The sequence below is a fragment of the Sorex fumeus genome, unplaced genomic scaffold (genome assembly GCF_029834395.1).
Source record: "Sorex fumeus unplaced genomic scaffold, SorFum_2.1 ptg000078l, whole genome shotgun sequence".
Taxonomy (NCBI): Eukaryota; Metazoa; Chordata; class Mammalia; order Eulipotyphla; family Soricidae; genus Sorex; species Sorex fumeus.
In genome coordinates, this window is record NW_026606135.1 from 2,950,046 (window position 1) to 2,974,694 (window position 24,649).

The window sequence follows — 24,649 nt, forward strand, 5'->3', positions numbered from 1 at the left end:
TTCTGAGCTAGAAATACTCTGCTATGGCCTTCTTACCATTTTTGTAACTGTCTCAAGTAAGCAAATTTGTAAACAGCCAACTCAGGTTGATAATTAAGTAGCGGGAACTTGGAATTTAGAAGTGCTTTGAAAAAAAAAAGACTGCTTTGAAATGAATAAAAATCGAGTAGGGAAGATAGTTCCGAGGGCTGGAGCTCTCGGCTTAGCCTGGCAAACCTGGGTACTGCATGATGACCTTTCCCCACACTGTCTCTCTCCCCTCATCCTTCACCCTCCAATGAATCACCGCTGAGCACTGCAGGAGGAGCCCTGAGCCACATGGAGTATGGCCCACGAACAAAAATATATAAAATCACATAAAATTTTAGTGGCGTTTGGGCCAGAGGTTAAGACACTTTCCTTGTGCATAGCCGCAGCTGTGGTTTGAATGGTTTGATGGTTTGAATCCCTTGAACACACCACATCATGGTCTCCTGAGCACCATCAGGTGTGGTTCCTGAGGACAGAGCTAGTGGTCGGCCCTGCATATAAAGCCAAGCTTGCCTCACCCACCCACGCACAATTTTTTTAGTGCTAATGAACAGCTTTAAAATTTTCGAATGGTGAGAATGTACAGATAGCTATTCATAACTGGCTAGCAAATCTTTGTTCAGGTTTCTGTTTACAGATTTTCATACTTGGTTGTATCCTTTATTAAATTTCAATAAATGAAAAGGCAATTATGAGAATTAAACTGTAACTTACATGACTTTTGCCACTGATGTTTAAAATTCAAATTCAGCTAGTTTGTGTTCATAATTATTTTTCCTTTGGAAAGTTTCTTCGTAGATAATTACTTTTTTGGTTACCGGAGAAAAATAAATGCATTCAATCCACCTTGTATTGGTAATGCTATTAAAGCTTGCTGCATTTTTTGTGTACCAAACATTACTATGATGATTATTATGATTATTATTTGCTTTTTTGGACCACACCTAGCGATTCTCAAAGGCTACTCCTGACTCTGCTCTCAAGGATCCCTCCAGGAGGGGCTTAAGAGACAGTATTGGATGCCAGGGACCAAACCCCGGTTGGCTGTGTGCAAGCAAGCGCCCTGCCCTCCCTGTTACTGCTTCTGCTCCAAAGGGCGTACGAAATATTAGAGTAGCAAAAATAGTCTCCGCTGATACGTGGCCTGTCTTTAGGCTCTGTGTTTGACACAATTTTATATATTGAGCAGAAACCATTTTTAAAAAGCGATTTGATTTCTTATTTTCCCCCTTACGCCGTAGTAGTGAAGAAGTTTTTCCCGAGGCAGCACAAAGATGCCATTTTAAGAGGTTCAATTACTTTCTAAATGTTGCTGTGGAGGAGAGAAGGGAAAGAGATCAAGTTACACATTCTTTGTTCCAGCGTCTGCCGCTGCTCTTCAAGTTTGGAGCCTCACTGGCGAGGCTGGAATATGCATTCGCCAGTGTCTTCAGCCCTGCCCCCACTTGGGGAACAAGACTCTTGGATGTTTTCCCTGTCCCTGACGGCACCCCCATAAGAGAACCTTGCAACTTAAATATCGTTGAAACTCACTGCTTAGTTTCTCTTTTAAAGCTTTTGCTTTTCTATACCTTGATCTCCTGGTAAACCTACAGCTATTTCTTTGTCTGCTCAAGAGTAAAAGATGTATTTCCTTTGAGTTGTTTTTTAAGTTATCGTTTAACGCTATAGTGAAGCTCATGTTAATATTAAATTTGAATATCTTAACAGTTTTGAGAAGATTGAGAAAGCAATAGAATTCTTGGCACAACTGGTATGAATTAGTCTGTGTTTAATAAATGTGGAGGTAAAAAGTCCCATTACAGTATTTCTTTTGTTCTGTGTCCCTGCTGTTCTGAGATAAATTAAGACGTGGAAAGGATTTTTTCGCATAAAAGCTGTTACAGAAATCCCAGTGCTATATTCTGAATGTTAATTTGGTTGTTTTGTATTGTAACTTTTCCCCAGCCCAGTTTTAGGATATAAACTTTTTGAACTTTTAAGGAATCACTTAAATTTTTATTATTAAAATTTAAATTTCATAAATGTATGTTTATATGGAACAGCTACCATTTCTGAGGGATTAAGAAATTTAAGCATTACTTATAAATTGATTATACCTCTGGTAAACATTATCAGGCTATTAAAAATTGAGGGTTTTTTTTTGCTCATTTCTATGTGACTTTAAGTATTAATTACACACTGGGGCTGGAGAGATAATATGGTGGTTAAGGTATTTGCTTTCCAGTGACCAACCTGGATTTGATCCCTGGCACCACATTTGGTTCCCTGAGCACTGCCAGGAGTAATCCCTGAGTACAAAGCCAGGAATAAGCCCTGAGCACTGCTGGGTATAACCCAGAAACAAAATAAATAAATAAAACTCAACAGTGTGTTTAATACTCTTCCAAAGAAACTCATTATGACTAATAGATTATAGCATAGAAATCAAATTACATTTATATCTGTTTTCTGAAAATTACTATTTTTGGAGTAGGTAATCATCTGATTTAGTTTTTTGTGTGTGGTCCTGGGAATTGAACCCAAGTCTCATCCATGCATGATACGCACTTTGCTGCTAGGCCACATCCCGGACCCTGTCCTATTTTCTAAACAGAAATGTTCCAGAACATTTTCTCCAAAAGAGCAAAAGTACAACCGAGAGAAATTTGTGGTTATGCATTGGAACTTGATGTTCTGTTTCGTTGTCGTCTTTACAAATTTCACTCTTTTCAGCACGATTTAGGCCTAATGTATTTACCTTTGACATAGAATTTCACTTGCTGTATTGTGAACCCTGGTGCTTGGTTCTCTGTTGTGAGTGGGAGCGGTGTTACAAGAAGGACTCCCATATGAGTGCCCAGCACTAAGAGTAATCCTTGAGTGCAGAGCCAGGAAAGCCCTAAGCACTACTAGGTGTACCTACCCCCCACTCCCACCAAGGCGTAGGTTCCCAGGTGGCGTATGTGAAGTGTGTGTTGTGTGTGTGTGTGTGTTGGGGGGGTGGCAGGGTCCGCCATGTCCTTCTCTACCCATCTTGGTGACCCAGGGAGTTGCCTGGGGAACTTTAGGATGGATGAAAAGCCTGCTGTGAGCACTTGCGTGGTACAGATCTTATGTCTCACTAGCTCCATGAGGCACTTGTCACCCTGTACCTGAGTCCCACTTGTTCTGCCCAGTGTGGAAAATGATTCCTGCCACCTGATGTCTTGGGGACGTGTGGACTCAGAGTGGGGCAAGGAATTGGCTCTTCAGAGGAAAAGAAGAGTCGTTCCTCAGTCCTATCCAGACTTCCCAGGTCTGAACTCACGGAAGGGAATTTCAGGTAGAAAGTATAGTGAGGTAAGATAAGGTTATTTAGGAGATGAGGGGAGAGAAAGAGAGAGGGATAGGTGTTCGAAAGAGAACACTGGCGTCTCTAGAGGGGCATAAAGCAAAAATACAATCCCAGGTGGGGCCGCAGTGACTTCACAGGATGGAGGGTACATGTCATAAATTAAAGTACACAAGATGGGCCAGTGTGTGCTTTTTCCTTTGCCAAGTTAGTTTGCATACAAGTTTACCCAAGCTGCTTTCAAAGTCAGTTGCTAGGGTGATTGCCAAGGTAAAGAGCTTGGAACTGTGGATTCTATATTTTATTTTGCCATAAAGTCATCGTTTGTGAAATTTGAAAGATTTCAGGTACCTTTCTGGGGACCATGGGACCACTCTCAGCAGTACTCGGGCTAATTGGTAGTACAGGATGGGAGGTTCAGTGCTGGACCTGGCAATGTGGTACTGTTCAGCTCCAGTGTTGGAGGCCAACAGGACCATGTTGGCTGTGCTCATACTGTATCTCATGTCCAGCCCTGAGTTTGGGACCCCGGCATGCCAGGCAGGTATTCCAGTCTGCCCAAATACCTCCTCTGCCCCTTGACTCACTCACTTCCTCTCTTTTCTTTTCTTCTCTTTTCTTTTTTTCCCTTTTCTTTCCTCTCTTTCCTTCCTTTTCCTTCCTTCCTTCTTTTTTTTTTTTGGCTTTTTGGGTCACACCTGGAGATGCTCTGGGGTTGCTTCTGGCTGAGCACTCAGGAATTACTCCTGGTGGTGCTCGGGGAACCATATGGGATGCTGGGGATTGAACCTACGATCCGCCCCATGCAAGGCAAACGCCCTACCTGCTGTCCTATCATTTCGGCCCTTGACACATTTTCTTATTATTTTTATTACTAATTTATATACCTTATGGTATAGTTTGTTAGTGCTTTGCTTTCGATCTTCCTAACATATGGTATTTTTCATTTCTTTGCTTAACAAAGTGATCAGCCCGATTGTCAAGTGTCCACCCTAACAAAGTAAGATTTTTATCCTACAATGTAGCATTTTTAGCTGTTCCCCCTGTGCTGTTTGTTAAATAATGGTTTTGTCTGTTTTAGTTTTTTAGAAATATATAATGTGCTCCAGTTACTTACAAATGTTCACTGAGTTTTGGATTTAAATCCTGATTTGAGTTTTATTTTTCAAAATTCTAAGTTTTATTGATGTGTTTGTTTTTAGTGGGAATAGAACAACTTTTAGGACATTAAACTTGAAAATTTTAACATAGCATCTTATGCTAGGTTACTGTCACTGACACTGTCCTCCCGTTGTTCATCGATTTGCCCTAGCGGGCCCAGTAACATTGTGAGACTTGTTGTTACTGTGTTTGGCATATCGAATTCGCCATGGGGAGCTTGCCAAGCTTTGCAGTGCAGGCGAGACACTCGCGGTAGCTTGCTGGGCTCTCTGGGAGGGGCGGAGGAATTGAACTTGGGTCGGTCGTGTTGGCTGCGTGCAAGGCAAACGCCCTACCCGCTGTGCTATTGCTCCAGCCCATGCTAGGTTACAGGAAATATAAATAGAATTATGTATTTGTAAAGTTTCATTTCAGATTTTGAGGCTTTATTTTTGATAATACAAAATCTTTTGAGGGGGGAATCTCCCCAGTAGTGTTCAGACATTCTGGCCTATAATGCAGGCCCCTTGGTTTGGTGGTTGGGCCCAGGCATGCTTGGGAATGACCAGAGCTGCACCCAGGGGTGTGCAGATGTCAGGAATAGAGAGATAGGGCAGCTGGACTGGGTTCAACCCCTGACATTTCATATGGTCCCCTGAGTAATTCCTGAGTACAGAGCCAGGAGCAACCCCTGAGCATCACTGTGTGTGTCCCAAAAACTAACAAAGAAACAAACAAACCAGTTCAAGGCCTTGAGCCTGCAAGACATTAGATAACCTTTTGTGCTGTGTCCCCAGGACACTGTAATATTTTTTAAAAGGCCACTTTAATAAAATACGAGTCTTCTTAGTCTTCTAATAATATTGAGGATTTGTCTAATAATGTCTCAAAAAACACACCTCAGAGATATTATATCACCACATTTTAATTTTTCCCTAGTGACACTGATCCTGATTAGAACTAAATGATAATTTATGTGAACATTTAAGATCTGCTTCTGTTCACAGAGGTTGTGAGGACGGAATCTACTTGATTTATTGCCTTCCTGGCCTTGCACCAGTAACTTCTTTGTGTCATCAGTTAGTTTTCTGTTTTTCCTTTTATTACGGCTCTGTGAATTATGATCATGTTGATGTGAATGTGTTAGAATCACAGTGACTCTGCTGCCAGTATCCGCATTCTTCCACTACTGTTTCTGGGTTCCTTTTTGTCCTCTGACCCTTGGCATACTCTGTTCTAAGTCAGACTCTTAGGTTATGTTATCATCAGCTACTTCAATAATCAATTTTCAAAGATCTCTTTAGATAGTATAGCTGGTAAGGCTCTTTCTCTGGCATGTGGCCAACCTGGGTTTGATCCCCAGCATCTCAGATGGTCCCCTGAGCACCACTAGGTGTGACCCCAAAACAAAACAAAGACCTCTTTAAGTGAAGAAACTTTCAGTGTTCGTAGAAGTCCTAGAAAGAAACACATTACAAGTTTCTCAGTCTTCAAAGAATAGACCAAAAAAAAAAAAGCTGAACTTTTAATTTTACTTGGTTTGAAAATAACTATGATTGTTTCACTGATCAAAAAAGTCAGTGACACTGCAGAATTCAAGGAATTAAAGTTAAGGTTTAGATACTTTCTCAAAGGTTAGCCTTCACTCCTTTATATTTTTGCTATGATTTAATATTGTAATTGTTCCTCATTGATAGTACTTGTCAAAAAGCAAGCTTAAGTAACCATTTCTGCTGGATTGAGGACTACGAAAAGAAAATTGAGAACAGGGAATTTTTTTTTTCCTAGTATTTATTTATTTTTTGGCTTTTTGGGTCACACACAGCAATGCCCAGGGGTTACTTCTGGCTTTGTACTCAGGAATTACTCCTGGCGGTGCTCAGGGGACCATATGGGATGCTGGGAATCGAACCCGGGTTGGCCGCATGCAAGGCAAACGCCCTACCCGCTGTACTATCACTCCAGCCCCGAGAACTGGAAATTTTTAATTTTACCTTTTTGTTGTTTGTTTTACTGTTATGTCTGAGGCCTATGTTTTACTGTTAGGGCTCCAGCTGATGATGCTTAATGGCGCCATCTCATTCAGTGCTTGAGGGGCTATTCCTGGTAGTGCTCAGGGGGCCATGTGGTACCCAGGATCTAACCTGGGACTCTCACATGCAAAGCATGTGCTCCAGCTTTTTGAGTCATTCCCTTGGCCACAGACTAGGAATTCAGGACAATTTTAAGTATATTTTTGGGATGCTACTTTTTTTTGGCGGGGGATTACTACTTTGAAAGATTAAAATATAAATATTTAGGCCTATGTATACATAATGATCTTTAAAAGTAATTTAAAATCATAAATCAATTGTAGTGTATTATTCTCAGTTGGGCTTTAGTTTCCTTTAAAAGCATTACAGGGATAATGCATTGAGTTTGATAGCTTTTTTGTTTTTCTCCCAAGTTGGGGATTGAATCCAGTTTTAATTATAGTCACATCCCCCCCCCCCCCCCCCCCCGTGATGCAGGGGCTCAGATTCAGGGCCTCACACAAACAGAGCATGTGCTCTGCCTCTAAACCAGATCTGAGGTATGATAGCTTGTGTGTGTGTCTGTGTGTGTGTGTGTTTATAGCGCAGAACTGTTGTTTGTTTTGGGGGCCACACCTGGCAATGCTCAGTAGATTACTTTTAGCTTTGCGCTCAGGAAGTGCTCCTGACAGTGCTTGGGGGGACCATATGGAATGCCGGGGATTGGACCCTGGTTGGCTGTGTGCAGGGCAAACATCCTACCCACTGTACTGTATCTCCAGCCCTGTTTTCTTCCATCTGTGTGGTCAACAACCAAGAGAAAGGGGGCTGGAGCAATATAGTACAGCAGGTAGGGCACTTTCCTGGCCACCCAAGTTGGATCCTTGGCATCTCATGTGCTTCCCTGGCCCACCAGGAGTGCAGAGCTGGGAAACAGAAACCCAAGAATAAGCCAAGCATTTAGTTTTTTAATCATCTCTATTTGGTGAAAGTATATAGTCTGTAAAAAGTATTTTTAGCTTAAGTTCTTTAATTCTTTTTTTCTTAGAAAAATCCTGATTGTTGCCTCTCAGAGCCCAAGTTCTCCCTTGGATGTATATTTCACTTGCTTGTCTCAGCTTCTTTGCCTATTTTCACTCTAGAGAAGCCCGTGTTCTTTCTTGAACACATACTTCTCCCTTTCTTTCCTCTCACATCTCAGTTTCTATGAAAACAGTCTTTCTTTACCCACCAAAAAATTGTTTTGTTTTTTTTGACTTAGAATACCAGGAACTTTTTTTTTTTTTAACAGTCTGAGACTAGACATCCTAAAGCAAGGTGTAGGTCAAGACCTCTTGAAGGCACTAGGGGGGAATCTGTTCCAGGCCTTTTTCCGTATTTCTGGCAGCCTCAGCTATTCCTTGGGTTGTTGATGGCCATTTTCTTCCTGCCTCTTTCCAAATTTTCCAAATTTTTCTCCTTCCTTCCTTCCTTCCTTCCTTCCTTCCTTCCTTCCTTCCTTCCTTCCTTCCTTCCTCCTTTCCCTCCCCTCCCTTCCCTCCTCTTCCTTCCTCTTCCCTCCCCTCCCCTCCCTTCTTCCTCCCTCTCTCTTTAAATTAGAGGCCACTCCAGGTGATGCTGGAGAGGCAGGGTGGGCTCATGGGTTTGGTCTTTGGGTCTCACTGCGTGATACTCTGACTTTGCAGTGGACTGGTACTTGTGGGTCACTCAGAGGTGCTGGCAGGGATCTAAATCCGGGTCTTGTTTATTGGATTATGGTGTGAGAATAGTTTCCAAATAAGATCCTATATTGAGGCACTGGGGGTTGGGACTTTAACATATGGATTTATTTCTTTCCTTTTTATTTTTATTTTTTTTTTAGTTTGCATTCAGGTTACACTTTAATTGTTAAAAGTTCCTTCTGTTTTTCAAAATTAAAACATGACTCAATACATGTGATTTTAAAAAAAAATTTTAGTGAAACACCATGAGGTACAGTTGTAGACTTACAAATGTTTGTGCTTGGGTTTCAGTTATACAATGATTGAGTACGCATCCCTCCACCAGTGCCCATTCTCCATCACCACTGATCCCAGTATCCCTCTCACCCCCCCGTCCCCCCATCCCACCCTGCCTCTGTGGCAGGGCATTCATATTTCTTTCCTTTTTAAAGATTTTATTTTGCTTTTGAGCTTCACCTGCTCTGTGTGTGTGTGTGTGTGTGTGTATGTGTGTGTGTGTGTGTGTGATAGTGCAAAGTTATTGTCTGACTGCTTAAATCTTTTTTTTCATGGACCACACCCGACAGTTCAGGGGTTACTCCTGGCTCTGCACGCAAGAATTACCCCTAGTGCTGCTTTGGGGACCATATGGGAAGCCAGGGATAGAACCCACATCAGCGATATTCAAAGCTAACACCTTAACCTGGTGTACTATGGGTGTACTATCTCTCTGGCCCTTGCAGATATATTTTTGTAAATAGTTTCTTCTAGTCTATGGTTTGTCTTCTCAGTTTCTTGACATTGTCTTTTGTAAAGCAAAAGCTTTAAATTTTAATGAAGTCCTGCTCATGAATTATTTCTTTCATAGCTTGTGCTTTTGATGTGATAGCCAATAAATCATTGCCAAAACCAAGGTTATCTAGAATTTTTCTCCATTTTAATTTCTAGGAGTCTTGCACATTTAAATTTAAGACTGTGATCCATTTATTTTATCATGTATTTCCTATCCAAGAGTTTCACAGTAAGAAAATTAATGCATCGTTATTGTTATTGAAGAGTTAAAAACATTTCTTCAGGGGCAAAGAGATTGTTTAATAGGCTAAGTGCACACTGACCTTATAAGAGTCCTGGGTTCAGTTCCTGGTACTGCCTCATCCCCTGAGCCTCATTGAGAGTGATTTGAACACAGAGCCAGGAGTTGTAACCCCTGAGCATCAAAGGGTATGACTCTTTCCCCCACAGAATTTTTTTTCATGTTTTCTATTGCTTGTTTTGTTTCCCCAAGCTTGGGGGACCACATGTGGCCCTTGGGATCTAACTTAGGACTACTGCATGCAAGGCAAGCCCTTACCCTGCTTTACTGTCTCTCTGGCCCTTCTAGAATAATCTTGGTTCTTGGTTGTTTATTCATTAGATTTTTCAGACTCCTATAAACAATTTCCCCTGGATTCTTGCATGATGATAATGTGAAAATTAATTTTACTAACTAATGCTTGATTTATTGTTTTTTTGGCATAAAACATTTGTTTTGGAAAAAAATCTTTTGCTATGTATGTTCCTTTGTTTTTCATCATCATTTCTGAGATCTAAAAGTTTTAATGCTTTTAAGTCTCAGAAATAGTTGAGTCTTGTTCTCACTTTTTTTTGGTTCTTGGGAAGTTTTTTTGTTTTTTTTTTTTTTTTAGTGAAACACCATGAGGTACAGTTGTAGACTTACAAACTTTCGTGCTTGGGTTTCAGTTATACAGTGATCGAGTACCCATCCCTCCACCAGTGCCCATTCTCCACCTCCAATGAACCCAGTAGCCCTCCCACCCCCCACTTTATCCCCTCCAGCCCACCTGCCTCTGACAGGGGCTCACTCTTTCCTTTAGGGTGTTGTAGTTTGCAATAGAGGTATTGAGTGGCCATCGTGTTTGTTCTATAGTCTTACTTTCAGCACCCATCTCACATTCCGAGCGTGTCCTCCAAACATCCTTTACTTGTTCTCACATTTTTCAGTTTTGCCATTTCTGATGTTTTTCCATTGGTTAGTAGGTTAAATTTTTTTACTAATCATTTTAACACAAAAATTTTCTGAGCCTCCATTTAATTTTTCTTTCTTTTGGTGAAGGGCACACTGGGTGGTGCTCAGGGGACCTTGAGTGCTGGAACTGGATCCCCAGGGCTTCTGCATGCAAATCATGCCTGGAACCTCAGTCTTTTATCTGTAATATGTAAGTAGTAAAAGTACTTGCCCTGTCAGTTTTTTTTCTTTTCTTTCTTTTTGGGTCACACCGGTGTTGCACAGGGGTTACTCCTGGCTCAAGCACTCAGGAATTACTCCTGGCAGTGCTCGGGGACCAGGTGGGATGCTGGGAATCGAACCGGGGTTGGCCCTGTGCAAGGCAAACACTCTACCCACTGTGCTATCGCTCCAGCCCCTGTAAGTTTCTTTTAAGAGTTACTCAAGATAATATCATAAGTGTACAGAACTTGAGCACAATAACTGGCACATAGTAAATATTAAATTAATGCTTTTCAATAATTGCAAAGAACAGGAACTCTAGAGACAGCTCACTGGCTAAGCCCACTTAATCCCTGGCACTCCATAACCCTGGAGCACTGCTGGGAGTAACCCCCAAGCACCATCCGGGAGTAGACCACTCAGCACTGCAGGTGTGTCACCTCTCCACCATGCCCAAAACACAAACCAACAAATAATAGAGAATGATACTTTTGTTTGTGGGCCACACCCGGCGGTGCTCAGGACTTTCTCCTGGCTCTGCATTCGGGAATGACTCCTGATAGGTTCGGGGGACCATATGGGATGCCAGGGATGGAACCTGGGTTGGCTATGTGCACGACAAGTACCTTACCCAGCAAAACTATTGCACTGGCCCCAGAGAATAATATCCTAATTGCATAAATTTGTTTTCACATCAACCAGACAGTATCTGATACTATTCAGCATTAAGTATTGAAAGCTACATTTCTATTAGTGACTCAGATATTTCACCGAGAATTGTTCTTGTTAAAAATCAGTCTGTGGAATTTATTGATTTCGTTTTCCTCTTTCCTACCCATTCCTTTCCTTTTGTTGATGCTGCCGGCGAGGTCCCGCATGCATCATTGTGGCTCTCAATGGTCTCTCCGCAGAGCTCTCCCCTTTAGTTGCGGTTAAACTACTTTTAGGGCTCTCCGTAGTCATTTAGCCGTGGTGCTTGTGCACATTCGGATTGTAGTGCTTGCTCCCTCGCCATACAGTTGCCTGCATCTGTATCCCTCATAGGAAATTTGAATTAGTCTCTCGGGGCTGACGGGATAGTACAGTGGATAAGGTGCCTGCCTTGTTTGCGGTTGACCTGGGTTCTATCCCTGGCATCCCATATGCTCCCCTGAGCTGCCAGGAGTGATCCCTGAGCGCAGACCCAGGAATAAACCCTGAGCACCACTGGGTATGGCCCCCAAACAGAACAAGAATCTCTGAAAACAGAACTCCTTACCCTTTGATACAGAGCAGTGATCACTTAGAAAATACGTACATTAGCCTGACAGTCTTCTAAATACTATATAGCACTGTTCATCGGTTTGCTCGAGCAGGCACTGGTAATGTCTCCATTGTGAGACTTGTTACTGTTTTTGGCATATCGAATACACCACGGTGAGCTTGCCAGGCTCTGCCATGTGGGCGGGATATTCTTGGGAGCTTGCTGGGCTCTCAGAGAGAAACGAAGGAATCAAACCCGGGTGGGCTGCATGCAAGGCAAACGCCCTAAGCGCTGTGCTATTGCTCCAGCCTTCTAAGTACTGCACCTACATTAATTTCTTTGATCCTCACTTTTCAGCTACGAACCGTTATTGTTCCTGTATTTTACTGGGTAATTTCAGAGAACATTATGCAACTTGGTCAAAGTATTGTTTTAGGTAAGCGGTAGAGCTGGGACTCTATCATGGGACTCTGTTCTGAATGTAGACTCTTACTTTCTCTTTATCTCCTTCCTAAAAATAATTGTAGGTAGATTTGAAACATATACATATTGAAAGTTCTCTATTAAGGAGGACTGCGAATCTTTTTTTGTTGTTGTTGTCTTTTTGTGTCACACCCGGTGATGCACAGGGGTTCCTCCTGGCTCTGCACTCAGGAATTACTCCTGGCCATGCTCGGGGGACCATATGGGATGCTGGGGATAGAACCCGGGTCAGCTGCGTGCAAGGCAAATGCCCTACCCACTGTGCTATCGCTCCAGCCCAGGACTGTGAATCTTGAAAGCATGATTGAAAAAAGAGAGCTAAATTGAACCTTGCTATCTGCCGTGGATATGGGTTTGATGTGGCTCTGTATTTATCACTGAGGTTGGACCACAGGACTCGGTGCATAGAGGGCCCGGCGGAGGTGCTGTTTCTGTGTCCCCAAGGCCACCTCTTTGGATGCTCTTTTGAACCTTTACCACCTCGTCTGTATGTTCTCAAACCCTTGGCAGTGTTTGGAGGGCCTCTTTCAATCCAGCCCATGGTAATTCTCCACCTATGAAGAAATGGTCTTCTGTACTTCTCATTTATCCTCGTGTGTGGTGATATGACAATACTTGTACTCCAGACTGTTATTTAAGCTTTAATATATTTATGGCTTGACCCTCCAAGTTGATTCAGTGTTGCTCTCTAGCAAGGAACTGTCTTAAATATTTAAAACTTTACTGTGGTGTCCTTGGCAGTATTACGAAGTGATTTGATTCCCCATTCAGTCTCACCTGTTGATAATAGAACTATTTCTTTGAAATCCTTGCCTGTCTAACCTCACAAACGGAGTGCCAAAACGGCAGGATATATTTTGCAAGAAGATGGATGTAGGTTACTGGATTATGTGAATTGTATTGGGATGGTTACTGCTAATTGTCTGGAACTCTGCAAAACCTGTAGTTTTCTTTTTGATATCTTACTTGATTATACTGGTTGTTACAATATAAGCAGGATGAGCAACAACCAGTGTAATCAAATAAGATGTGCCCCTCCCTTAGGCATGTGATTCACAGATTTAAAAGGTGGTGCTGTTAAGTAATTAACTCACCTGCCTCTCATCACATGGAGAGGAAAACTGTAAATGTCAGCTTCCTAGCTAAGACTTTCTTCGTATCTACCACCTGCAAACATACCAGCATCCTCAAATCCAGCATTGTGAGGAAGGACTTAGTCTTTTTTCCAGCTCCTGTTGGAAATGATTAGATTGCATGTTCTCATTTAAGGGATGGTATTTATGCGTGCTGTTAATTGAAAATTATTTTCTATAATTTCTAAAATATTATTATTCTCAAAGATGCACACATCTTGGATGTTTTACAAAGGTAAAATTTTAAGTTTTCAGTAAATAATAAGTAAACCAAATATTACACAGAAGGAAATTAGATCGAATTCCAACATAACCAGTGCATCTTTGATAGATAAGTGATTTGAGGTGATAGGGTAATTACCATTTTCGTAAAATATAACTATTTTTTCAGATATTCACATTTTAAATGAATTTATTCTACTCTTTTAGTACCTTGTTTTAGTAGTTCTGACAAATATGCTTTATTATATGTTTGCTATGAGGGCATTTAAAAAATGGTATGATCCAATATATCACCATGATATTGCTTACTAAAATACATGTCATTCACAATTAAAGTGTGTACATCAAATGCTTTAAAAATCATTAAAATTAGTAGAAAATTTGAAGCTATTAAGTATCCATTTCAATTAAGTTCATCACTTGCTGTCATTTTACCTCATGCATGTTCTGTTTACAAAAGACTTTTACTTCTTAGTTTTTTTATTGATAGAGATTCTGTGATTTACAATACTGTTAATGATAGTTTCTCCTCCACATAATTTCAACACCACACCCATCACTAGTGTACCCACCTCCCTCCCCTAATTACCCCACACCCCTCCCTTTCAACCCCCAATTGTGTGGATTGGTACAAAACACACTTTAAAGTTCAGTTGTTCGAAAGTAAACTGTAAACATCTTGACACTTTAGCCCTAATATTTTACTGAATTCCCTAAGAATAACATGGCTTTCCTAGAGTTAATACCATATTTAAGAGGTTTTGTAATAACATAGCAGTTTTATTTTGTGACATACTGCCCATGAACTTTTCTCAGTTTTTCTCCAAAAGAGTTCGTCATAGCTGTTTCAGTGTTTTGTTTCTTGGTTTGTTAGTGCCTGAGATTGAATTTAGGGCCCTCATGTATGTGAGGTATACATTCTCCCCTGCCTGTTTTGATTTTTCATCTAGAAATCAAAGTCTATTGCAGGGGTCATACTCAACAGATCTGGGGTGGTACTAGTGGACCTCATTCCCGGTTTTGCCTAGTGTCACAGATCTGGTGATCTGTGACCCCAGGAGTGTTATCATATTTATTTGATTTCCTTTAATTCTTTTTCAAGTGAGACAAGAAAGTTTTTGATTGAACACTTCATTATTCGAAATGGAACTTATTTAGAAAGTTGTGAAGGGAGAGATAGAAAGGAAGTATGAGTTATGGGTTTGTTTATTCACTTTCATTCCTTTTTTCCCTCTTCCTCTCCCTTTCTCTTGTTGTAGTGTGTGGGGTCATGTGCTTTTTTGTCTTGTTTGCTGGGGGTTGCACATCTGGTTGCAGTGCAATAACCTTTTAATAGAAGATCCCCTTCCCTTTCCTTTTGTTGTTGATGGGGTTGTACACACTTGGGTGTGGTGCTAACATGCTGATGTGTAGTCCTTCCTCCAGTGTTCACTGGGATTTGCACCTGTGATGGCATGCATTTTGGCTTCGATGTTTGTTGGGGTTCGCACACCTGGTTGTGGTCCTCACATACATTAGTTGTGAAGTTCACAAGGGATCACTTTTTAGTTGTGCTCACACCCATTTGGGTGTGGTGTGAGGGGGATCACAGACTTTGTTGTGACACAGGGAATCCCAGGTGGCAGTCCTATGCAGATTACTCGTGGTGCATGTGAGACAGTGCAGGAATTGAGTCCATTTGCGATGCAGGCTCTCTTCCTTTAAGCCATCCCCAGACCCCTCGAGGAGTAATGTATATTAAGTTATATATACATATACATATACAACTTGTATAACAATATACATTATATATATGTATATATAACTTTAATGTATTCAGGCTGCTTCCCCCCCCCCCCCCCCATGCTGGTACAAATAGGTAAACCTCTCATTTTATTTTGTTTTGGTTTTTGACCACGCCCAAATGTGTTCAGGGTTATTCCTGCCTTTGTACTTCAGGAATCACTCCAGGGGGAATCAGGGTACCATATGGGACGCTGGGGATCAAACTCAGGTCAACTGCATGCAAAGCAAGTGCCCTACCCACTGTATTATCTCTCTGACACCAAAACATTTCATTTTAGAAAAATGATGCCATGTGTCTGTGTGACTGTTTATCTGATCCACACTGACAAACACTTAAGTGACATGAGTTGACTTCCTGTTTTTCTGGTGTATGATACTGACGGTAACCTTATACAAGTTCTTTGTGGTCAAGAACTCATTTTCTCTTCTGTTGGAAGTCACTGTACTATGCTCAAATCACTAACATTAGTAAAATGTTGGTTTACTCAGAGATTATCTTAATAAAGCAGACATGCCTATAAAAAGAGATGATCATAATTCAGTGACTGTAATGTATTATTACAAAACTCCTGTGGAACGAGTAGCTGCTAAACTGGAAGTGGAGGGTTGAACAGCAGAGTGAGTATTTAAGGTGGTGCTTTGTAAGGATTAGTGGAAAATCCACTGGCAGAAAACAAACATAGGACTATTTTGATGATTTAATTAGAATAGCACCTCTGAAGAAAGGTAGAGGCACAAAATAGCCTGGGGAATCTAGGAAATAGCAAATTAATTTAATGTGTCTAGCAGGTGGTTTCTGACAGAGGTTTTAGCAGAAGATAGGTGGGAGTTCAGTAGACTAGAAGCAGATTATAGAAATCTGTGAAGCCCTCTTAAACAATGTGGCCATTATTTTGTACAGCATTGGAAGTCATTGACATTTTTAAAAGCATACTGTATTTTATTTTTAGCAAATATTTTAGAGTTGAGCTGTGAATATTTATGAGTATTTCTATGAAGTTTTTCATTTCCCACTTCTTGCTCTAGGCAACAACTCTGCTTTTCAATCTCTCAATTGGCTTTTTCTGGCTAATTCATATACATGGACTCGTATAAGAGGTGGTGGTTTGCCTTTACTTAATATATTATTTTTAGGATTGGTTGATGTTAAATGTATGTGTGTAATATATGAAATTTTTTGTTCCTTTATCTGTTCACAGTTGACAAACATTTAGATTGTTTCATTTTTTGGGTAATAGGAAAAGTACTGTTGAGAGACAGGGTGATGGCTCAAAGGGCTGGACAACTTTGCATATGGGAGCCCCAGATTAAATACCAGGTTCTGCTGAGGGTGACTTCCAAGTACTGGGCAGGGCTGAGCATTTCAAGTGTGGCTATATATATATATATATACACAATTTTTTGCTGGGAACATACGATTTTTTTTGAGAGGTGGAAGGGGAACATTTGGGTGACACCCTGGGTCCCAGGGGCTGTTACTATTTCTGTGCTCAGGGAACTGTTTTGTGCGGGGATTGAACTGGGTTAGCCGTATGCAGGTCAAGCAACTTAACTAACCCTGTGCTGTCAAGCACAGCAGCATGACTTTATAAGTTTTATAGATACATTTAAAAAAAATAATTTTTTAAGGCACTGATTTACAAAGTTACTCATTCTTAAGGTTCAGGCATACAGTGTTCTAATATTAATCTGTCATCAGTGTGGACTTCCCTCTTCCAGTGTCCTCAGCGTCCCTCCTCCTCCCCTTTTTTTGTTACAGGGAGGTTGGTTTTCTTTTTAATTTTTATTTTTTTAAGATACCATGGTTTGCAGTACTGTTACCAATACAGTTTCATGCCCAACAATCTGGACGTTGTCGCCTAGAGTGACCCTCTCCCTCCACCACTGTCTCAGTGTCCCCTCCCCATCTTACCCCGGCTTCGCTCCTCTGTGGTGTGCATCCTCCTGAAGTCCTCTTCTCAGTTTCTGTTGCCTTTGGACAATCCTGTTCCTCTACTGTGTTCTTGTCATCTCCTGCATATGAGAGAGATCATTCGGTGGACACACATTTTTATTCCTCTTAGGTAGCGTTCCATAGAAAGAACTTTAGATCACATCGTGAGTTTATGTGTATATTTAACTTAAAAAAATTTTTAGCAGCCGGAGCAGTGCCACCACATGGATAGAGCATTTTGTCTTGCACGTAGCTGGCCTGGGTTCGATCCCGGCATTCCATATGGTCCCCCGAGCACCACCAGGAGTAATTCCTGAGTGCAGCTAGGAGTAACCCCTGAGTATCGACAGGTGTGCCCCCGAAAAACAATCCAAAAAAATTTTTAATGGGGGTAGGGGGCTACCCAAGCAGTGTTTACAGGGTCCAGGGACCATTCCTAGCAGTGTGGTATGCTGTGTAGATACAGTGATGCTTGGGGGTGTTTTTGTTTTAATCTTTTATTTTTTTTGGGGGGGGGAGGGGGGCACACCCAGTGTCCAGGATTTCCTCCTGGTTCTGTGCTTAGGGAAACATGTGCAGTGCCAGGGATCAAACCAGGGCCAGCCACATGCAAGGCAAGTGCCTTAGCCCCTGTACTGTCTCTTAGGTTACTGTATTTAACCTTTCAAGAAATTACTGGTCTGTTCTTAAAATATCTGCATTTTAAATCTTTGTTTTGTTTGAGGGCCACACCCTTTAAGTTCTCACTTTGTGTTCAGGTGTTATTCCAGGCAATGTTTGGGAGGCCCTATTTAGTGCCAGGATCAAACCATTGTGAGCACAGGCAAGGCAGACACCTTCACCTCTGGACTATCTCTCTGGCCTTGCATCATTTTATGTTTCTACAACAATGTTTGAGAATTCTGATTTCTTCATTCCATAGCAACATTGGTTATGTTACTGTGCATTTTGATTATAGACATTCTGGTTGGTACATAGTAGTATCATTATAGTTTTAATTGGTATTTTCTTAATGACATGATGCTTATAATCTTTTCATGAAGCACAGTTGTAATTTTAAAACATGGGCAAAGTGAAAGACATAGAATGGTGGCAGGCCACATGAAAAATTTGAGTATGTAGTATATAATATGTATGGAGTTGACACTGACAGATTTTAAAGATATATCAGTTAGATTGGACAGTATTTAGCTATAGTAAGTGAAGCATAGAGAGACAGAACTGGTCATCTTAAGATTTCCAATGTCAGGGCCAGAAAGACAGTACAGCAGGTAGGGTGCTTGCCTTGCGTGTGCCTGACCAGGCTTGATCCCTACCATTCCATATGGTCCCCTAAGCACTGCCAAGAGTAATTCCTGAGTGCAGAGCCAGGAATGACCCCGAGTATCTCCAAGTGCGGCCCAGAAACTAAACAAAATAAAAGACTTCCAATATCAGGAGCAGGAAAGATAGTTCAGCTGGTAGGGTGCTTGCTTTGCAAGTGGCTGACCCGGCTGGGTATGATCCCTCGCATCCCATATGGTCCCCCAAGCGCCACCAGAAATAATTCCTGAGTGCAGAGCCAGAAGTAACTCCTGAGCACTGCTGGGTGTGATCCAAACCCCCCCCCCAAAAAAAAAAAGATTTTCAACTTCAGCGATTAGTTTAGATAGTGTTGCCATTTGCTAGAAAAGTATATGCAGGTGCGAAAGTAATTTCTTTGCTGGTAGTTGATAGTTTTTATATTGATCCTTTACCCTTGCTTTTTTCTTCTTTGCTGTAGCTCAGATGTGTAAGGTTTTCTGGACAACTTAGTTTCATATCCTTGAACTGTTGCTACTCAACATCTCAAATTAGCTATTGATTGAAATTCCACTTATGTCATTAACTGTGCTAGATTCTAGGATACAGCAATAAGGAACTTTTGGTTTGATATGAAAACGCACTTAAGCAGAGGAGAGGAATGCTATGAATTGTACACTAAAGTTAATTTCTAGTAGGGGTTTAATATCATTGTTTGTTTTCTTTTATGGGAAAAAGTCACACATGAGTTTGAAAATCAAGCCAATAGCCAATTTACAAAAAGCTCTTTGGGAATATTGAGAATATAATCTGTTCATAAATTGACCTCTCTTTCTGTGTTATGTGGTTACATACTTTATGGGAGAAGTCATGGTAAACTAACCTAAATTACAATGTTTGTTTGAGAACTTACAACCCAAATGGCATGATGTTTGAATTTTCCAGTTAATGTACCAAAGATTTTAACAAGTGAGATAATTTTAGGATAGCACTGTTGCACTGTCTTCCCATTGTTCATTGATTTTCTCGAGCGGGCCCAGTAATGTCTCCATCATGAGACTTGTTGTTACTGTGTTTGGCATATCGAATACATCACGGGGAGCTTGCCAGGCTTTGCCATGGGGGCGAGATACTCTCAGTAGCTTGCCGGGCTCTCTGAGAGGGGCGGAGGAATCAACTCAGGTTGGCCGCGTGCAAGGCAAATGCCCTACTCGCTGTGCTATCGCTCTGGCCTAATTTTAGGATAAGATCACAATATATATTATTTAGTAATAGTTTATATTACAGTGTACATTCTGTGCTAGAGCTTGGGGACCACCGGATCTGCTGTGTGGGACTGGTTTTGAGCTCAGAGCCTGGCCCATGCAGGGCATGTATTCCACCTCCTGAGCCTGAAGTTCGGGGGCTAATACTTGGCTTAGCTGGTTTGATACTACTAGATTTGGTAAAGGTAAAGGTAAAGGCCCTCCCGTTGATCGTCGATTTGCTCGAGCGGGCCCAGTAACATCTCCATTGGAGACTTTGTTGTTACTGTGTCTGGCATATCGAATACTCTCGGTAGCTTGCCGGGCTCTCCGAGATTTGAAGACGGTATATTTGAAGATTTTTGTTTTTAGAATATACCTGGCAAGACACAGGGGCTAATCCCTGCTCTTTGCCCAGGGTGGTCCATGTAGTGTGTGAGATCAAACCTGGATTTCCTGCATGCAAAGAATGCACTCAGCTGTTAAAGCTTTTTGGCCCCTGAAGATTCTTTTGATTGTGAATTTTCCTTTCTTCCATTTTTTGGTTTGGACCCATACCTGGCAGTGCTCAGATAGCTTAGTCCTGGCTCTGTGCTCAGAGATCACTCCTGAAGGGGCTCAAGGGACTGTATGTGGTATCGGGTTTCTAATTGGGATCAGCCACATGCAAGGTAAGCACCTTACCTCTGTGCTATATCTCTAGTCCATAAGTGATACTTTTAAATAGACTTGAAAACAATAACCATTTTGCCCTTACAGTAAGACATAAGTAATGTTCATACAGTTTAAAAATATTTTCTCTTAAGATATGAATAGAATGTTTTTGCTTAATGAAGTCATTGTTAAAAGATACATTCAGTGGGAGATGGAGCGATAGCACAGCCGGTAGGGCGCTTGCCTTGCACGCGGCCAACCCAGGTTCGATTCCCAGCATCCCATATGGTCCCCCGAGCACCGCCAGGGGTAATTCCTGAGTGCATGAGCCAGAAGTAACCCCTGACCATCGCTGGGTGTGATCCAAAAAGCCCCCCCCTCCAAAATGCATTCAGTGAAATTGTTTTTAAGATCTCTAAGTAGACAGCATGCATGTTTTAAAATAAATTTTTAGTGCTTTCCATCTCTGAGTTTTATGATTGTTGCCTTAGCATACATGGGACAGTAGTAACAGAGTTGAAACCTACCGAAACTTTGTGATTAAAATGTGAAAATAAGAATAAAAATTAAATGATCATATATTTGCTTAAATAAGACTTGTAAAGAAAATCATAAATAAACTAGAATTGCAGAATTGGAAGTTTAATATTACTTTGAAGTTTTTCCATTTGAGGTTTTTTTTTTTCCTCCTCACAAAGTCTACATTAATCTAGAAGTTTCACGTAGAGTAAATTTTCCACAAAATTGCTATTGCTTTGTAAAGTTAAAAACTGAAGGACTGGACATGTTGGTTAAGCAGAAGAGCGCATACCTCACAAGCATGAGGCCCTAGATTTGATCTCTGGCACTGTAGGAAAAGAAAATACTCAAAATGAAGACTTCCTGGAGGTTGGGAAAACAAAGTGACAGGCTTCTAATGCACTATAGAACTTTCCTTTGCTTTTACACTGAACATGTTAGTTTTTAGAGCTGAGAGATAACAGTGCTTACATGCGGCTGACCCTGGTGCAAGCCCCATCTTCACAAGTTCCCCTTAGCCTCACCAGCTGACTGCAGACTGGAGACCCCAAGGCACCACCAGTGAGGTCAGGGTCCTCCTCAGCACCTGAGCAGCACCATGTTCTCAGGCCCCTGCCGCTCTCCTGCCAAGAACGGGCCCCTTCCGAGCACTGCTTGTGGGACTCCCTCCCCCCAGTAGAGTCAATTGTGCACATGACGAGCTTTGAAAAATGGGTATGTGTTGTTCTGACAAGTTTTCTTTTAGTCTTAAGTGAGTCCTTTTCTTTTCCTAAACAGATTTATGAAAATATGCATCAGTTTAATACTGTCTTGGAATTCATGAGATGGAAGCATAGGTCAAAGCTGCTCGGAGAAAATTGGAAATACAGTTTTATCTAGCCACATCTCTGAGGGGCTGGAGCGATAGCACAGCGATAGGGCGTTTGCCTTGCACGCAGCCAACATGGCCGACCCGAGTTCGATTCCTCCGCCCCTCTCGGAGAGCCCGGCAAGCTACCGAGAGTATTCGATATGCCAGACACAGTAACAACAAAGTCTCCAATGGAGACGTTACTGGGCCCGCTCGAGCAAATCGACGATCAACGGGAGGGCCTTTACCTTTACCTTTATCTCTGAGGTAAGGGGACTACTTTGAAGAAAAAAAACTGGATAACATTTCAAAAGTCCTTGTGTAGCAATGCTGCAACCTTATTTTAGTTTAATCATCTTCCTTATGAGTGCATAAGTAGTTCTGGTATTTTCTCTGCTTATAAATATTTATTTTAAAGAATAAAATACATTTATTACCAGTATCACTTTCTACTTATGAACATGTGCATTAAATGGTTTATCTAGGTTGCTTTTACTATGAAAAGTATAAGGCAGAGTTCAGAATGGAAAACTATTTGTAAGAAATGTGTCTTTTTCTGAAACTTTAGCATTTTAGAATTTACATTAAAATTGTTGCTCTTACAGCCCAAATATTTATATATGCATATATGTGTATGTATGTATATATGTATGTATATCCCTCTACAAGTCTTTATTTCCTGTCAGTATAATAATAAGCATCATGCTTCCTTTCCTGGACATCTGCTGTTCCAGGGGGGTTTGGCTCTATGACATTTTAACACAGTAAATATATATCACAATTAATGTGTGTCACCCTTACAACCAAATCTATCAATAAAAATCTGTTTCACAAAAAAAAAAGGAAAAAAAGAAAGAAATTGTTGCTCTTAGAATTATAGTTCTTTGGAAATAGACTTTATTTTAGGGAACAAAGAGATAGTACAACAGCTCAGACACTTGCCTCCATGAGGGTGACCCACTGGCATGAGGGTGACCCACTGGCACTCCATATGGTCCCCCTTCACCCCCCAAACCCACTAGGAGTGATAACCTGAGTGCAGAGCCCTAGGAGTAAGCCCCGAGCATAACTGGGTGTGGCCATACCCCCATCCCCCCAAAAAAAGTAGAGAAAGAAAAAAATTACACAAAAAAAATTACAAAAAAAGAAAAGAAATATAATTACAGAAGTATACCTAAAGAACAGGGTCAAAGAAATCAATTATTTCAAGAAAGAAAAAGATGGAGACTACTACAGTGATCAGAACACACTAAAACCTATTACGGAATAGATCCAAGTATAAAAATTTAATGCAATGTACTTTAGATCCAGAGTTGAAAACTTACATGTGGAAATGTAAAGGTAAAGGTAAAGGCCCTCCCGTTGTTCATCGATTTGCTCGAGCGGGCCCAGTAACGTCTCCATGGGAGACTTTGTTGTTACTGTGTCTGGCATATCAAATACTCTCGGTAGCTTGCCGGGCTCTCCGAGAGGGGCGGAGGAATCGAACTCGGGTCGGCCATGTTGGCTGCGTGCAAGGCAAACGCCCTACCGCTGTGCTATCGCTCCAGCCCATGTGGAAATGAAAATAGATATTTTTATATTGTATTAAGTGGTTTTAATTTCCTTGTTTACATAGGTTAAAATAGTATAGCAATCACAAATTGGCTCTTATCGATTTCTTTTCTGATCATTCTATTTGCCGTTTCTTTAAGTTTTGTTGGGGCAAGCAACATAAAGTAAATTTGTCATGTGCTTAAGGAGGCAGGTTGGGGCTGAAAGGGAAACTGGGGACATTGGCAGAGGGAAGGTCATACAGGTGGGGTTGGAACACTAAATGCCTGAAACAGTTGTATTAATGAGCAGTTTTGTAGATTGCAGTGTTTTAAAGAAAATAATATATATAAAGAAAATAAATACAAATTTTTAAAAACGCTTATTACAGATCTATTAGGAAGTCAAAATAGGTCTCAAAGGAGCAAATAGACACATATGGGGGTGCCAGGGATTGAGTGCAGGGTCTTCTGTGTGCAAGTCAGGCACCCCAGCCACTGTGCTCTCTCCCCAACCTCACTTTGTGTTTCCAAATAATGACACTTCCAATAATTTTTCTTTAAAAATCTCGAATGTTTTCTTCTTTTCTTGGGCCACACCTGGCTCTGCTCAGTCAGGATTCGACAAGGAGAATTTTAATGCCACAATTAAAGGTTTAGACTTTTGAGAGTTACAGTTGTTGAGAAAATTTAACAGATATCTTGATTGTGATTAGTTTTGTAAAAATTAATTACAAAGGGGGGGCTCCGAGTGATAGTTTGAAAGTGAGGGGTCGCAAAAGCAGAGCCTCGGGGCTGGGGAGGGTGTGTCACAGGAGAGCACTTGCCTTGTGTGTGCTTCGATCCAGCACCAAGAAATCCCGGGATTGCACACTTGTTAGGTGTCACCCTCAGTGATTAGGGGCCGTGCTGGAGAATGAATTCAGAGCCTGACACATACCTGGCAGGAACTCTTTAACACCGAGTCACACACCTGGATCCTCATATTTTTAATCAGTTTTTTGTTCTCTTTGTGTTTCATGCTTTTGTCTGGCCACACTGGCTCTCTGCTTGCTCAGGGATCGTTCCTGTTGGTGCTTAGGGGACCATCCCCTCCCACGTGGTGCTGGGGATTGAACCAGGGTCAGCCGCACGCAAGGCAAGCACCATAACCCCTCTAACTGTCTCACTACCCCCCATACCTAAGTTTTTAAGAGAGCATTGTTCCCCACCCCACCCCACCCCACCCCCACTTTGGATACATATTTAACAATTTTATACATATTTAACAATTGTATACAGTAATGTGGGGAGAATATGCTGTAAGAGTTTTAAGCATCTTTTCATGTTCTATAATGTAAATGAAAAT

At 41.3% G+C, this 24,649-nt stretch overlaps 1 protein-coding gene across 1 annotated transcript in view; it reads left to right on the forward strand.

The window, feature by feature from the left end:
• The window catches only part of LOC130038598 (spidroin-1-like), a 50,221-nt gene extending 28,409 nt beyond the window's left edge, over positions 1-21,812 (forward strand). Inside the window, exon 4 of the mRNA XM_056130432.1 lies at positions 21,697-21,812. Within this exon, the coding sequence (XP_055986407.1) occupies positions 21,697-21,742 (46 nt within the window). The 3' untranslated portion in view covers positions 21,743-21,812. The remainder of the gene's footprint in view (positions 1-21,696) is intronic.
• Positions 21,813-24,649: the final 2,837 nt, after the last annotated feature.